Source organism: Maylandia zebra, linkage group LG12 (assembly GCF_041146795.1).
Source record: "Maylandia zebra isolate NMK-2024a linkage group LG12, Mzebra_GT3a, whole genome shotgun sequence".
Classification (NCBI taxonomy): domain Eukaryota; kingdom Metazoa; phylum Chordata; class Actinopteri; order Cichliformes; family Cichlidae; genus Maylandia; species Maylandia zebra.
This window is the reverse complement of record NC_135178.1, coordinates 27,817,835-27,833,763: the sequence shown is the minus strand read 5'-3', so window position 1 is coordinate 27,833,763 and position 15,929 is coordinate 27,817,835. Positions and strand designations below refer to the sequence as shown.

Here is a 15,929-nt window from a genome sequence, read left to right as displayed (position 1 = left end):
TTGTTCCTACTTCCCTCTTCGCCCTCCCCTGTGGCTGCCTGCTGCTCTTCCAGAAGTGCTCACACTTTGTCATTCCCTCTCCCTGCTGAGGCTGCAATTTCAGTCCACAGCAGTATGTGCACACAAACACTCAAACTGCACACTTCATCATGGCTGTCAGTGAAGTCGCTGAGCATGCATTTACAGTAGCCTCAGACTGCATATTAGGTTAAAAACACACACATATAAACCCACGTAGTTGTAAGATTGTGACGCGACTATCTCTGCGTGAGGGTGTCTTAAAGATTTTTTTTCAGCTTTCGCCCCCATGTCAGTGAGCCAGACAGGAAACAACACCACACATACATCCTGTCACTATCCAGACAGACCACAGCCTCTCTCTTTTTCAGCCTCCGCGCACACACCCCCTCACACTGTTGCGACCTTTGTTTCATTTGCCTTTGCTCATAACCCAAGCCAGCTTTCAGTGATTAAAATACGCTCATCAGGAATTACCCTGAAAACCTGAGCAACGATTCACCGGTGACTTCCAATTGGCAGTGACTCATACAATATCAACTGATTGCTTTCATTTTTAAACCTTTCACTTACTTTTCTTTGTTACCAGTCATGATCTCATGTGACACAATGGCAAAAGACAGGTGTGAATTTGCTGCTGTTGTTGATGATTCCTTAGCGCCTTTACACAGGAAATTTGGTTTCACACCAACATCCCTTCGTATGCGCACAACAAGACAAGAAGGCAGTCAGAAGCAGCTAAATGATACGTGACGGACGTCGAGCACTGGCGTTGAGATCATGACCGAGCCTGTGTGAAGAGTAAACAGACTATATTTGAAACCAAAGCAGCTGATATCATCAAGTGTGGCAGAAAACAGAATGACTAAAACATGAGTAATAATGCAAATGCTAAAAAAAAGGGGGCTTTTGACCTTATTGTGTACTTCTGAATGAACAGATGAGTAACTAAACATTAGTTGAATCTTTGATGAAAACGTCTGCTCCTGGCTTTAGCCCCCTCCTTCCTCACAAGGGGATTATCCAGGATTAATTGGATGGCTGTGGTTAGTAATCTCTGAAAAACACTGCAATCCGGGAGATTTATCTCATCCCTGATTCCTCTCATAAACGCCCACGTGATAACAACATCGCTTCATTCAGGGGGAACGAGAGAAACATAACTGTCTTCCAGTGAGCTGTTGCTTAATGTCGAGGGGTTTCTGGGGAATTTCTGCATTTCTGAGTTCAGCTGTGTTGTATAGTCTGGTTTTGTTAATCCGCAAACTTGTTTCTTGGCTGACATCACTTCGCTTGATTCCTTTTTCGCGTCTTTCAAACATGACACCCATGTCATGTTTTGCCTCACTTGCATGTCGCCAAAATGTATTCTCACTTCCACGTGATTTCTAGAAATGACATGGCACTTTCTGCTGGGAAATTTATTTCACTGCAAAACAAAACGCCAAACCTGAAGTGAAGAAAAACCTTCCTGTTATTAAAGTGTGTTTTTACTGTACTGAGTTCAGTTATCACATCATGTTTTCGGTCCCGTTTTCCTCCTTCTTCCTTCTCCTCAGTTCTGTTGCTGTTCTTTGCTGATTCATCATCACGCTACAAGAAAGGATTACACACGAAGCGATTTAGTTTCTTTTTTAATTGCTTTTTTGTTTTTAGATTGTGAAGACAGAACTACCCATTACCACGCAGAACTTGAGGTGGAAATCTAAGTTAACACCTGCTGCTAAGGTGCCGTCATCACTTCCTGGAAGAAGTGACGACACTTTCAGAGAAAACAACTTATCGGCGTAATTCACTTCAAATGTAAACAATGACCTTATTTACGTAGACTGATATTGCACATGGGATCGCTTAACAAATTATAATTCAGTCCTCAAACTGCACTCGAGCACGGCCAGTCCCTTTGACTTGCATTATTCAGTTTGTCGTGCTCTGACTGTTCTGTGCTACCTTTTTCACCTCCACCCTTCCTGCAAACCTCTTGTCCCCTCTTTCTCCCCTCCACCCACTGGCTGTGTCTCACCTCAGGACAACTGCGAGTCCTACGCTCGCTGTCAGAGTCAAAGCCGTAACCACAGCGATGAGTGGCACAAGCAAGGCCTCCGTAGGCTGAAAAGGTGAGTAGCTGTCTCCATGAGGCAGGGAGGGCAGAGTGACTAAAGGCCAGTGAGTCTGGTGAGGCGACGATATGACTGTGAAGAAGGAGGAGAAGAAGAAATTTCCCTTGAAATTACAGTAAAGGCGGCTGGATTTGCCAGCTTTTGTCTGTTAATTTATGTACCAACCATCACTTTGCAATTTTACATTTTCTTACTTTGTTCTTTTTGTGTACTTAAACATTTACATTGCTAAGTGTCATTACACTAATGTATTATAGTATTAAAATGGCATCAGCAGTTAATTCAAGTGTATTGACAAATAACACTACATTACTGTACCAAACTGTACCTGAATTTTCACAAAAAACTGCTGTGGTATAAGAATGAAAGCATTTTGCAATTCTGTGGAAGTCCATAAAGAAAAAAAAAAGAAACAAGAATGCAGTAAAAAAAATACGAGGAAGTCCCAAGATTAAAGAGAAGAATATTACAGAAACAACAAACAAGTGTAATTAAAAAAAGCCCCAAAATACAGATAGTTTTAGCACTTTTCTGAACATGCAGTAAAGTTGTTTCTTTTATAATTTACTTCTTTATTTGTTGTGTCTTAAATGACCTTTAAATTTATTTTTAGCAGCCCTCAGACCAGAATACTAAAATCTGTGACATTTACTGAGGTAAGAGACAACAGCCAACAACATTCTGTGTAAATTATTAGAACTAGATGTATATTAATTCAAGTTTAGCAACTCAGAATGTACTTAATGGTCAGTTCTATTTAATACAGCATATCTAACTGCTGGGATAGGCTCCAGCACCTGGCGAGCCCCTAAACTGGAAAAGCAGAATAAAATAGATGAGTTAATGGATGGCTGGATGTATGTGTACCGGTGAGTGGGAAAGTGGCTTGATAGAAGATGGTCCCATTTTGGGCTTGCAGGGAGCAGCGGTATGTTCCTTCTTCATCCAAACGCAGTTGATTCAAGACAATAGATGAGTCTTCTGTCACTACCAAGACACTGAAGTCACTTTCATTCATCTGTGTTTACAAATTAGGAAGGAATAGTTTCAAGTTAGGGGTGTAAAACCGTCAGACAGTAAATATGTATGATACTGTGGAGCTGAATATGGAAAGAAACCTAATACAGAGACTACAGATGAATGCAGATACTTCAAAATGTATCTATATTGAAGTATTTAGGTGTCTTAATGTTTGTGCCTTCATTTGTCATCAGTGATGGCAATGAGACCTTATCAGTCTCTGATGCTCCTGGCACCCAGGAGTAGTGGTACTCCGGTCTACCCAATAGAAGACGGTGCCACGGAAGAAAACAATTCAACAAAGCCTGGCCTCCTTCCTCAGCCTGCACCGGATACTCTGGACAAAGGTTGAGAGGAGGGAGAAAGTGGGATCCTCCATTTGTCTGAATCAGGATTACTTGAATAATCTTTTTCATTAGTGTCTCACATGGACAGGCAGCAGCAGTCACTCGCGTAAGCACACATTTATACACTCGTGACATCATATATCTTTGCACTCTAAAGAACGGTGCAGTCCCAACACATAGGAATGACTCCTCCTAATCCACTCATGCATTAACACGAGAACAAATAAATTAAAATATACCACCACAGTCCTGTTGTCCAGTCGGAGAGGGACAGATGTATACTTTGTAGCGGCAAGAGACGCAATCCATTACTCTTCTAATTAGAAGCCCTGATAATGACACACAAACACACCCTCTAAAATAAATACTACATGGATATAAAATGATGTATAGCAACACAGAGAAAAAAAAATCATGCATAATACAGTTAATATATATTGCACTTATGTAAAAGGGGTTTTAGAAACTTATTTACAACAAACACATAACACACATTACAGAATAGACACATAGGCAAAACTACAGTACGGATTACCTAAAACAGCAGATAACAACAAGTACAAAATAGAAAAAGGATATTTGAAAAGTATAAAGGGTGGAAGACTGAAGTTTAACATCAGGAAAAAAAAGGCAGGGAAACCTGATAAAAATAAAAATAAAGCCAGTAGGAAAACAGAAATGAAAACACTTAGAAACACTTTCCATTACAAGTGTTTGAAATCAGTTCAAAATACTTTATTGTAATGGAAAGTGGGGGGGACATAACTAGAGACCTAACAGCCCCCCAGAGTGAGATGGAAATAGTGAGCACCCCCCCACACACACACACCTTACTTACTTTTCATGCCATTTCGTGCCATTAATAAACAATAGTAATTGTATGCTATAGGATTAGTCCCCAGACTGTGGGAGCAGGTCATATGATCTCAAAATGACCAATAAATGATTTGTATGAGTTTGATTTTATGAAGTTTGCTGATATTCGCTTTTGTAATTTTTTTTTGCAGTCTTCTGGAGTCGATCCCAGCTGTCATTGAGTGAGAGTTGGGTATTTCTGGGAGAGGTTGTCTGGTTGTCGCAGGGCTAACCCAAAGATGAACAACCATTCATGCTCACATTTACACCTACAGTCAATGAAGAATCACCAGTTAATCTAACATGCATGTCTTTGGACTGTAGCGGGAAGGCGGAGTCCCAGAGGGAACTTCCAAAAGCACAGGAAGAACATGTTAACTCCACACAGAAAGTCCCAAACTCCCTGATGGACTAAAACTCGGGACTTTCAAGCGATGGTGCTAACCTTTCTAGCCTACATATACTGAACATTAAATTGGTCCTGGTACTGATCCCTATGAGACCACACATTTTTCTGGAAAGTATGCAAATCAAACACCAAAATAAATAAATAAATGAAAAGTTATTGGTTTGTCAAATGACAGCAAAAAACATTTTACAGTTGTCTCACGTCTCTCGATCAAAGTTTTACGGTCCACTGTCACTGGAAAAATCTGTATGAGTCACTCTTAAAAGATCATTTGTCACAGTCTCAGTACTTACCACATATGTTGGGGCATAATTCTGAGGGAAAGAAAAAAAAGATAATAAATGATCTGAAACTAATGCATGTTTTTCACAGCGATGACTTACAAAAAGTTTATTGCCTCATACTTTGCAGAACCCCGACTGTTATGCAAATTACCACTGGGGACGAAAGCATCCAGATGTTTCTCTAAAATCTTCCTGCCTTTCTCCATGATCTGAACAGCTTCAAATGTTATAGATCCTTAAAAGACATTTTAACATGTTAATACTTTCAGTGATGATATAATGAAAAGTAATAATGGCCTTCTACATGTTGGAGTGTTTGGGTGCGTTTACAGCTACTGTTTATTTCTGAGTGGAAAGAATAAGAATGATAGATTGTTTTTTTGTTTCTCACCAGTGAGCTTGGTTTTCAAGAAGCGATCAAATTCACTCTGGTATTCAGTTTTGGCTCTGTATAGAGTAGTGGGATCTAAGCAAAAAAAACAGTGCTATTTGGTTTATTTTGATCATTTTAACTGCTTTACACTTATATTTTAGTTTATTTATAAGTATTTATAAATTTATATCTTTGGCCTGACATTATCGGAAGAGAAGAACTACGATATAACAGTTTCCTGATCTCACCAATGACCCCCTTTCGTTCCTGACTGGTCTCTATGTAGGTCACATAGGCTTGGTCACAAATACTTTGCAAGTCGAGCTGGTCTTGCAGAGTAGGAGCAGACAAGATGAAGTCCTCGTGCATCATTCGGATGCTGCGGTCGCACTGCAGACAGGCCCTGGCTGCAGTGACACAGCAGAGCAGGGACACCAGCATCAATGGCATCTTCCCTCTGCAGCTGAGTTTTCCTGCAGCAGAATGAGTCACTTTGGCTCCAGTGAAAGCTTCTGAAACACAGCTGCCAAATATCATTGTCCCTGTCATCACCATTTCATCTGTTGCTCTTATTGAAATGGTACTTTTACAATTACTGCTGCTGTCATACTATTACTCCTATCACATTTTCTGCTGTTTCCCTTTAACCATGATTTGGCATAGTGTTTGAACCATTCTGGCTATTTCTTTAAAATAAAAATAAATTGATGAATATGTCCTTAATAATATGAGAAATTAAAATAATTTTCATTGTTGATCGCCTGGCCAATTATTCATTAGATTAATCAGTTTAAAATAAAACTGTGAAAAGCACCTTCGAGCTTCACTAAAACCCCGACTAACAATCAAAGCCAAAGAGATTTAGCATAGTAAGACAAAGAATATCAGCATCATCACACATACAGTCATATGAAAAAGAAAGATTTCACGTGAAACTATCCAGTCCTGTGGGAAACTAAGTATACCCCATGAGTCAATAGCTTGTAGAACCACCTCAACAATAACTTGAAGTATTTGTTTTCTGTATGACTTTTTCTGGCTCTCAAATCATTGTGGAGGAATTTTTGTCCCACGCTTCTTTACAACAGTGCTTTCATTGAGGTTTGTGGGCATTTGTTAGCTCTTTTAAGGTCCTGCCACAGCATTTCAGTCTGGACTTTGCATGCCATTGCAACACCTTGCAATAGTCTATATCTTTTTTTGTCCCTCTGTTATAAATGCTGGATCCTAGACTGAACGGAGCTGAGCACGATCACCACACACAATTAAGTGGAACTGTGGTAAGGTACCAATTTGGAGTCCATGTCTTGTCCTAGCTTTTAAAAAAATAAAGCACAAAAAATGAAAACCTTGATTCTTTTTCAGCCCTTCTGTTGGAGATTTGCTGCTGTGCTTGGGATCATTGTCCTTTTGCATGACCCAGTTTTGGGCAAGCTTTAGCTATCGGACAGATGACTCTAGAATACTTTGGTATACAGAGGAGTTCATGCTTGACTAAATGACTGTAAGGTGCCCAGGGCAAAACAGCCATACATCATTTCATTTCATTTATTCATTTATAAAGCACATTTAATAACAACAGGGCGTTGACCAAAGTGCTGTACAACATAACAATTAAACAGTGACATTAACAACAACTGATAATTAAAAACAGATTAGGATAAAAGAATTGGTAACGCTCCTACAGTTTCGAAAGCCAGAGTAAAAAAATATGTTTTAAGATGCGATTTAAAAAGAGTAACAGTTGGGGCCTTTCTAATGTGGAGAGGTAGATCGTTCCACATTTTCGGTGCCACAACTGCAAATGCCCGATCTCCTCTATGAACCATCCTAGACTTATGTAAAGTAAGGAGTAGGTGATCACTTGATCGAAGGGCTCTAGAGGGCGTATACAGCTGCACAAGGTCAGACAAATAGTCCAGTGCCTGGCCATTTAGCACTTTATAAGTTAAAAGTAAGATTTTGAATTTAATTCTAAAACGCATTGGATGAATTAATTTGTTTCTCAAATGTAAGTTTGCTATCCAAGAGAACCCCCAGGTTTTTTACGTGCGTTTTAACAGCACATGTTAGGTTACATAAGTCCAAATCTGGGGCATTGAAATTACAGCTTGGTCCAAAAATAATTACCTCTGTTTTATCCTCGTTGAAGCTAAGAAAGTTTGAGGCCATCCAGGTTTTAACTTCGTCGAGACATTTGACTAACGATTCCATGGGCGTAGAGGTGTTTCTATTAAACCAAAGATAAATCTGGTGTCATCGGCATATGAGTGAAAGCAGATGTTATGTTTCCTAAAGATTAGGCCTAGGGGCAACATATAGATTGAAAAAAGAATTGGGCCTAATACGGATCCCTGCGGGACACCACAAGTAAAAGGAGCTGGGGAAGAAATAAAATAATCAAGGCTCACAGAAAAAGTCCTCTTGGAGAGGTACGACCTAAACCATTCCAAGGGGATACCTCTGATACCCCTCCTTCGCCATTCTTGGTAGCTGGTACGAGGTGCTTGTGCTGATATGTCGTGTTTTGGTTTTCATTAAACATGGCGCAGTGCATTATGGCCAAACATCTCCATTTTGGTGTTATCTGTCTTTGGACATGCTGTGTGCTCCCATATTCTTTTTAGAGATGGGGCGTTCACCTGGCAACCCTTCTACAGAAGTCACCTTGTTCAGTCTTCTTCTAATTGTGCTGCCATGAACTCTAACATTTAACATGCTACAGTCTGACATTTAGCCCTTGAGCTCTTTGTAGTTTCTCTGAGTTTCTCTTGCTTCGGTGTCCAATCCTATGAAGGTTGAAGCATTGTGTTAGACCGTATCTGAATGCTCCAAACTGCTAAACATTCTGCTTCCTTAGAGGTGCTCCCACTTCCTGCTGCTCAATTAATCAAGTGTTACTTAACCTCTTAATTCCTAAGGAAGCAGTAACATGCACTTCGCTTTTCCACAGGAATGCCTACAATTCTTTTCTATTCACCTGACTGTGAAAAGAAATATCCATTAAACAAAGAATAACTTGCAAAATAAATAATTTTAATTCAAATTGTTTCAGGTTAACCACAGCCTTACTAAGCTGTACATTACATTAAGAGTCACCTTTAAAGTCACTTGACTTCTAACCACTTAATAGACAAGCTCCATTTTCATTCTGTGGGCTGTTTTGAAGGTCATACACTGGGCTGGATCCTTCTGACTGGGTGTAGGGGAGCTGCATTTTCTTTCTTAAATAGAAAAATTCAAGTGCCGTCTTGTCTGACCTTGCCCTGCTGTGCTAAACTGCATCCCTAGATGGTGAATTGTCTTGCCAGTGCAGATGACTCACAGGAGATGCATATATTTTTAAGCCTCTGCCTAGTACCTTCTCTATTCTTTATTATTAATATCATTTGATTTTCTCCAGGGAATATGCAGGAAATAAGGAATCAATGACTGAATACTTAAATTTCACAATACTTAAATTTCACAATTCTCTTACAAAATTACAACAAACACTGGTTTGAGATTTCTGTTGGGTTTTTTCATGGTGTCAGTTTCAACTGCCTTTTTTTCCTGTTTTGTGTATAAAATTTGGTCTTGCTTAGAGTTTACTGTCTATGACCTCTGCCTGGAAATAAAGTCAAGGGTTGTTTTGAGTTTTATCTTTGCCTTCTCCCTTAAAGCAACCATTCCTTTGTGTCTGTTACTCTGTGTCTCCTAATTGTTTGGATTTCAGAGGCAGGTCAACATTTAAATAAATCAGACTTAAATTTTACCTCTGCTACTTCTTTATAAACATTTTACTTTAGCTAGCCTACTAGTCAAATAGTAATCTAGTAGATTTTCACACTGGTGGTACAGCAGTCAGGCTATACAATAATATTATTATTCCAACTGAACTTCATGTACATATTAAAAAAAAAAAGGAAAATTTTGGTTTATTTTACCAAATATAATATTTTAGCTTTTTTGTAGACAATTTTTCTCATTTATGTTTTTCTATTTTTCTTTTTTTTCCCTGTCCCTTGCTCTGCTGTAACGACAGAATTTCGCCAGTGTGGTATTAAATAAAATATATGTCTACATCTCTAGTTCTCAGTTCATAGTAAACTTAAAAACATTTAGAACATCAAAGAACTCACGGATATAAAAATAAGACAAGAGTCGACTACTTCGCCATGGTCGTGTCGTTCAGCTGCCCTGCTATTCATAGCTTGTTGCTGTCACCCAGCGGTAGAAAACCTCTTACAGCCACAATAACATTATTGTTCGCTCTCGATGATCTCACCTCTGTGGTCTGTTCGGGAAGTAAGGCAGTGTACTCCAGTTGTTGTTGTCACAGGGTCGAAGACGGTAATCTGTGGTTACAAACAACCATCGTAAAAAAAAAAAAAAATACAAAATACTAATAATAACAATAACACCCCCCCCCCCCCCCCCCCAATCCTCACACACATTCACTACAAGTTGAATGAAACGTTTGAGATTTGAATTGTTTCCACGGACAACGCTAGCACCAACGATTTGGTAAGGAAAATATAAAAATTTAAAAGTAACGTTAACGATAGTCAAAATAACCCCTTCATTTTGCCTTTCTCTTGTGCGTTTCACATTGTTCGCAGCCAGCAATAAACAAATTTGAAGCTGTTTTTTGGCTCTGTGACGATATTGTTCTCACACTACATTTCCCAGAATCCTTCCGCGCTAACTTGTACACGAATGACAGATCGATGGACAAACCAGCTTCGCATTCGCTCCGTTTGGGTGGGACTACGCCTCTGTCGCTGCACCGCAGGCTTCCGCGCGCACAGACGTTGACCCCGGAGTGTGGTCAGATGTGGAGGTAAGGTGAATGTATTTTTGTGGTCGCAGCTTTATTAAGAGCAGTTAAAATGTTTTGTATGTGACACAACGTTTTTTTGCGTGTTACTGTCATGGCGAGTATAGCTTTTAATTGTGAGCACGGTCTTCTGAATCATTTCGTGAATACTGGTAGAGCGAGTTACTGTTACGGCAATATCCCAACTCGGCGTCAACGGCCGAGTCGAGTGAGTGTTTGTTGGGGATCGATCAGATATCGGAAGTGTTTGATTAGTTGGTTACACGCCAGCTTGACACGGGCGTGGATAGATAACGTAAACATACACGTCGTTGGACGGCGTCTGTGTCCACTGGGATCCTTTCAGAAAGTCAGATGACGACGTTTTTCAGTGTTTGTTGTAATTTAGGTATTTGCCTTGAACAGTTCGTAGTCACTGTGTAGTTAATGTGCATGTTTTTAGAAACCCCTGCATAACCTGCAGTATGGAGCCTGTTGTACTGCACCGGGCCCTGTGGCCTAATTTAAAATGTTATACGTTTCATTCCGATAGCCATTAAAGATTAATATGATTTCAGCCCACAGTTTCAAGACTAATTGCTAGGTTTCTGAAAAAGCACTGATTATCTCTAACATTTTAAGACTGGTCTGCCTTCATTGTTAAGTTCCCTTAATAGAATAAATTGATTTATAATGGATCCCAAGTTGAGCTTTCTCAACTTAATTCTACATTTGAGCAATGGTACAGTTTTGTCAGTAATTACATAGAAATGAGGAACAGGATCTTCACTGGAGCGAAAGCTGACATATAGAGGAAAATGTTTCCCTGTGTCTGCAAGATTTTTGCAAGATTTCGGTTCCTCCTTGCGATACTGGCATTAAATGGCATCACAATAAAAGAAGGATGTGGAGCTGAAGGATAATGTATACCTGTGGGGAAGTTAAGTATGGTTCTGCTGGTGATGACTGCATTCTTATCAATCTGAAAACTGTGGGCTTGCTGTACTACAGCTGTTTGAGGGCTATTATTTACTCATCCCAAAGGTGCTCTTACCTGAGGTAAATGTAATTGAATCCTGCTGACTTGGTGTCTGCGCTTCCTCTGATCACAGCCTGTTTTTACAGTTTTGCTGGCTCTCTCACCATGAGTGCCTGTGCAGAGCCTGGATACCTGCCATTTACCAGATTAAAAGCCCAGTGCTCTCTCTCGCTCTCTCTCTGCTGGATGCTGTTGAACTATGCTATAATAATAAAAGCAAGTGTAGAGACAGTACAGGGCCAATACAGTAATGCTACACAAAAACAGTGTTCAGTGACAGACAATTCAAGGTAAAACAGTAACCCCTTATGCTCAAAATTGTCATCTTTAGCCTGTAACTATGCTGCTGATTGGTTGTGACTGCATCCAGATGTGATTTCTAAAACCCTGAAAGACGACTATTGTGCTTTTGAATTCTTTATTGCACATATTTCTAAATGTTGTTGTTCTTTGGGAGGTATTATTTTGATGGCATGTTTTTTGTGTACTTGTCTCTGTGAGGGAAGTGTTATTGCATCTAAATTTAAATCCTGATTGCAGTGAGTTCTTCCATAATGATATTGCCCCCATCCATGAGGCAAAATCAGGTCACTAAGACGGTTTGATTGGTGTGAAAATTATGCCTTTGCAGCATGAACTAATATTTTTAATGCATCACTAAGACATTTTTGTTTTTTTTCCTGTCTGCAGCGCTTTTAAGCTAACATCAGCAGTGATAATTGGATAGATAGATAGATAGCCAGTGTGATGAAGTCTGCGGTAGATTGGTCAATATTCATGTCCTGTACTCATTTACTTGTTATTCTTTTAGCACTTTAACTTGATTTAGCTTCCATTCATTATTTGATGTGATGATGATATTAATGGTGTTTTATTTCTATTGTTTTTTTGGGTTTCTTTTACACTTGTTGTGGTTTAAACTAACATCTGTCTGTCTGCCTCACAGGAGCAGATATATCAGCCCTTTTTCAGAAATGGAGACATTCCTAAAGATTGGCAGGTAGACATCAGTTTTCCCTTAACTCCCACAGCTGCCAGTGCACAGATTTATATTTCTGTTTCAAAAGCTCTGACAGCAAGTTAAGTACAGCTGTCCATTCCTGCCACTCTTCTTCCAACCCGCACGCCTTCAGCATGTATCAAATAGTGCCGGTGGCTCCTGGGGAGCAGCAGATGGCTGGGGGACCCGGAGGCTCCCCACTTAAGAAGAAACTTTCTCATGAAGGTCGGCCACTGGTGATGGCAAGTATGTTGGGCTGTGTGCTGGTTCTAGCTGCTGTGGTCGCCTGGTGCTATTACTCAGTGTCGCTTCGTAAAACCCAGTTGTTCAAGATAGCGTTGTTAGACCTGAACAAGGATGGTTTTATTATTCACAACCAAGCTGGGGCTGTTGTCTTCACTATGGCATTCAGGTGGGTTCATATTATTGATTATTTTTAAATTTTTTGTCTTTTTTGGACTTGTTGTCTATGCTTTTAATGCTTAGGAAACTGTACAGAGAATCATCTGCGTTTTTGTTTCCTTTAACAAGATACATTTTGATTAATAATTTAATTATTTGAATTGCCTGATTGCCTACTAGTCATGGTTATTTTAATGAACTAAAACTAAAGCAAAACCTAAAACTGACCTTGTTAAATAAAATAGAAATAAATACTACACTTTAAAAAAAACTGTAATTAAACTGATTTTATGAACTTGGAAAACTAACTAAAAGTTAAAATAAGTTTTGGCATTTTAATTTGCTAAAATTTGTTATTACGCCTTTACAGATTTTTTTTTTAAATTTGTGCCTTTTGCATATGCCCTACATTCAGTCACTATTTAAAAGACTAAAACTAATAAAAACTAAAGCTAAACATTTTTAAACAATAAAAGATGAATTACAAAATTTGAAATTAGAATTAGAAAATACAAAACTAAAATAACTCTGCTACTTATAAGGGTAATAAATATGACTAGTTATAATTTTATCTTACAGCTGAGATAAGGACCAAAGGAATGTCTGTGCAATCCAAATCAAGACACTCCACAAACACTTCTCTTGTGAAACTAAGTCCTAGCAAATCGTGGACTCATTGCCTTTGTAACTTCTGTTGGTCTTGACAGAGTTCTTCTTCTTTGTATCTGCTTTAAGTCTGCCTGTCTGCAGTGTTTGGATGGATGATGAAAAATCAGACGAGACAGACACATGATTACGCCCTTAGGGAAGACTGTAATAGATGTGTCCTTTGCCAGCAGAGTTCATACCGACAGAAATAGCTATAGAACAATCACTCCACAGACAACTAGAACAACGGAATAGAACTTACAACATTTTCTTTGTTGTTGCACTACTACTAATTTGTTTTAAAACACAAATAATATCAACTGTGTTTAACTGGCCCCTTTGTTTTCTTTCTTTTAAACACCTAATCTTAGGTCTGGTACTCTGGATGTGGACTCTTGCTCAAAGGAGGGAGATATTCTGAGCTGCACTCAGTCGGATTCTGGCAAGCTCAACTTTTTTATCCAAACAGTTCGTCCAAAGGACACGGTGATCTGTTATCGGGTTCGCTGGGAGGAGCTGCAGAATAAGCACTTGGTAGAGCATGTCATGGCCTATAATGACTCTCATTGGTATGGAGGGGCAGAGACGGCAACACAGTACTGGCCTATCAGATTTCAGGGAGAAGAGGAACCACAACCTTTCATCGCAAGTGACGTCTACTCCAATCGAAATGCTTTTGGAGGAATTCTAGAGCGGTACTGGCTGTCATCAAATGCAACTGCCATTAAGATTAACGACTCAGTACCGTTTCATTTGGGCTGGTCAGAGAAGAACAGGACACTGAGGTTCCAGGCCCGGTACCAGGACTCTCCCTTCAGACCACTAGAAAGACAGCAGACCTTTCCTGAACTCAGTTATAGAGTCTGTGTGGGGTCAGATGTCACCTCTATTCACAAGTACATGGTGAGTGTAATTATGCTGGATATTTGACAAATATTTAATAATGTTAAAAGCTGCCAATTTAAAGTGTAGTGGATATATACTCAGATGTACAACAAATAACTGGACCAGAAACACTTGTCCCATCCTGCATATGCATTTTTAATTTAATACTACTGCCATTAATTCTTTGTTCCCCTGCAGAGCAGGTTTAATCTTTAACATTCCAGAAAATATACTTAGGTTGGGGAAATGACTCTTTGATTTACTGTTGAATTTAAGTGTCTGTTCACTTCCAAAGAAATGGAAATCCTCTAATTTTTATTGTAGTTCATTTTTAATGGAGAGAGACAGAATATCAATCAAAACCCCAGAAAAAAGGACATTACATCAAATTTACAGACTAAATTGATTTGCTTGTCATTGAGTGAAAAAGGTATTTAATCTCCTACAACCCAGCCTGAAGTCACAGTTACAGATACTCCTGATCTCAACTCATTATGTGTATAAAGCACACCTGTCCACAGAATCGATTTCTTCTCTTCCAACCTGTCCACCACCATGGGCGAGACCAAAGAGTTCTCAAAGGCTTTCAAAGATTGTTGACCTACGAAAGGCTGGTATAAGTTACAGTAGGAAGCTTGGGGAGAAGTTTACAACTGTTGGTGCAATTGGAAAAAGTATAAAATGACCATCAATGTCCTCAGCATGGAGATTTTGCCTCATGGGCGAGGACTATCATAAGAGAGGTGATGGATCACCTCAAAGCTGTGATCTGTCACCACTGGCAACACACTATGCTATAATGGATTGAAATCTTGAAGCGCCCGCAAGGTCACCTGGTCAAGAACGCAAATGTACAGGATCATCTCAAGTTTTGTAAGTGAACATCTAAATGATTGAGAGAAGGCCTGGGCGAATGCACAGTGGTCAGATGAAACTAAAATCAAGCTCTCTGGCATCAACTTTACATGTCTGGGTTTGGAGGAAGAGAGATACTGGGTATGACCCAAAGAGTAGCATTCCCTACGTGAAGCATGGAGGTGGAAAGATTATGCTATGAGGCTGTTTTTCTTCTGAGAATATAGGACAACTCCATCACATTGAGGGGCCAATGGATAGGGCCATGTACTGTAAAATCTTGGATGAGAACCTACTTCCCTCAGCCAGGATACTTCGTATGGGTTGTGGATGGGTCTTCCAACATAGCATCAAGATAAAGATAGTGTGGCGAAAGAAGTACAAAACGTCAAGATTCGGCGTGGCCAGTCTTAGACTTTAATTCTATTAAAAAATTTGTGGACGGAGCTGAAGCTTCGAGTTGCCAAGTGAAGGCCAAGAAACCTAAAATATTAAGAGTGTTTCTGTAAAGATGAGTGGGCCAAAATCCCTCCTGAGATGTGTGAAAACCTGGTGAATGATGACATGACAGTGCTTTGGAGGGTTTCTCCTCCAAATACTAAGTCATATTTTTCTTGGGTATTAAGTACTTATTTCACTCTGTAACCTGCAAATCAATTTATAACTTTTATGCAGTGATTTTTTTTCAGGTTTTTTCTTTGTAAGAGAGCAAACTTATGAATTAATAATGATTTCCCCAATTGTAAATGCTTTCTTAATGAGGATATCAATATTATAATCTTATAGTGTGTTTGTAAAATCTTTAGAAAAAGTCTAAAAATTGGCTTATGTAGTTGGTTATTTCTTGACACGGAAAGCTGAAATTCTCAAGCTGTA

At 39.3% G+C, this 15,929-nt stretch overlaps 2 protein-coding genes across 14 annotated transcripts in view; one reads left to right on the top strand and one right to left on the bottom strand.

The window, feature by feature from the left end:
- Positions 1-1,490: 1,490 nt before the first annotated feature.
- On the bottom strand, positions 1,491-10,211 carry izumo1 (izumo sperm-oocyte fusion 1). Of its 13 annotated transcripts, none has more exons than XM_023152142.3 (11): positions 10,146-10,211; positions 9,694-9,763; positions 5,675-5,938; positions 5,445-5,519; positions 5,205-5,288; positions 5,063-5,083; positions 3,745-3,834; positions 3,368-3,495; positions 3,006-3,156; positions 2,042-2,210; positions 1,491-1,611 (listed from the first exon to the last, which is right to left on the bottom strand). In XM_023152142.3, exons 3-11 carry the CDS (start codon positions 5,874-5,876, stop codon positions 1,530-1,532), a joined length of 1,002 nt encoding a protein of 333 aa, XP_023007910.1. In that variant the 5' UTR covers positions 5,877-5,938; positions 9,694-9,763; positions 10,146-10,211; the 3' UTR covers positions 1,491-1,529. The 13 variants fall into 13 exon arrangements, with proteins under 13 accessions (XP_023007910.1, XP_024660168.1, XP_076747100.1 ...); XM_024804400.2 differs by having other exon boundaries at positions 5,675-5,899; positions 10,084-10,170; XM_076890985.1 differs by having other exon boundaries at positions 10,084-10,169.
- Positions 10,114-15,929, top strand: part of LOC101484954 (myogenesis-regulating glycosidase) — a 14,978-nt gene continuing 9,162 nt past the window's right edge. Inside the window, exons 1-4 of the mRNA XM_023152139.3 lie at positions 10,114-10,248; positions 12,210-12,263; positions 12,397-12,675; positions 13,685-14,216. Coding sequence (XP_023007907.1) covers positions 10,136-10,248; positions 12,210-12,263; positions 12,397-12,675; positions 13,685-14,216 — 978 coding nt within the window. The 5' untranslated portion in view covers positions 10,114-10,135. The remainder of the gene's footprint in view (positions 10,249-12,209; positions 12,264-12,396; positions 12,676-13,684; positions 14,217-15,929) is intronic.

What these genes read in the sequence shown, in the direction of transcription:
- izumo1 (XM_023152142.3), bottom strand. Translation starts at nt 5,876, where the DNA reads ATGCCATTGATGCTGGTGTCCCTGCTCTGCTGTGTCACTGCAGCCAGG. An exon ending in ATTATGCCCCAACATATGTG is followed by an intron (nt 3,835 to 5,062) that starts GTAAGTACTGAG and finishes TGTCATTATCAG; the next exon opens with GGCTTCTAATTAGAAGAGTA. An exon ending in AGCCACTTTCCCACTCACCG is followed by an intron (nt 2,211 to 3,005) that starts GTACACATACAT and finishes CCTTCTTCACAG; the next exon opens with TCATATCGTCGCCTCACCAG.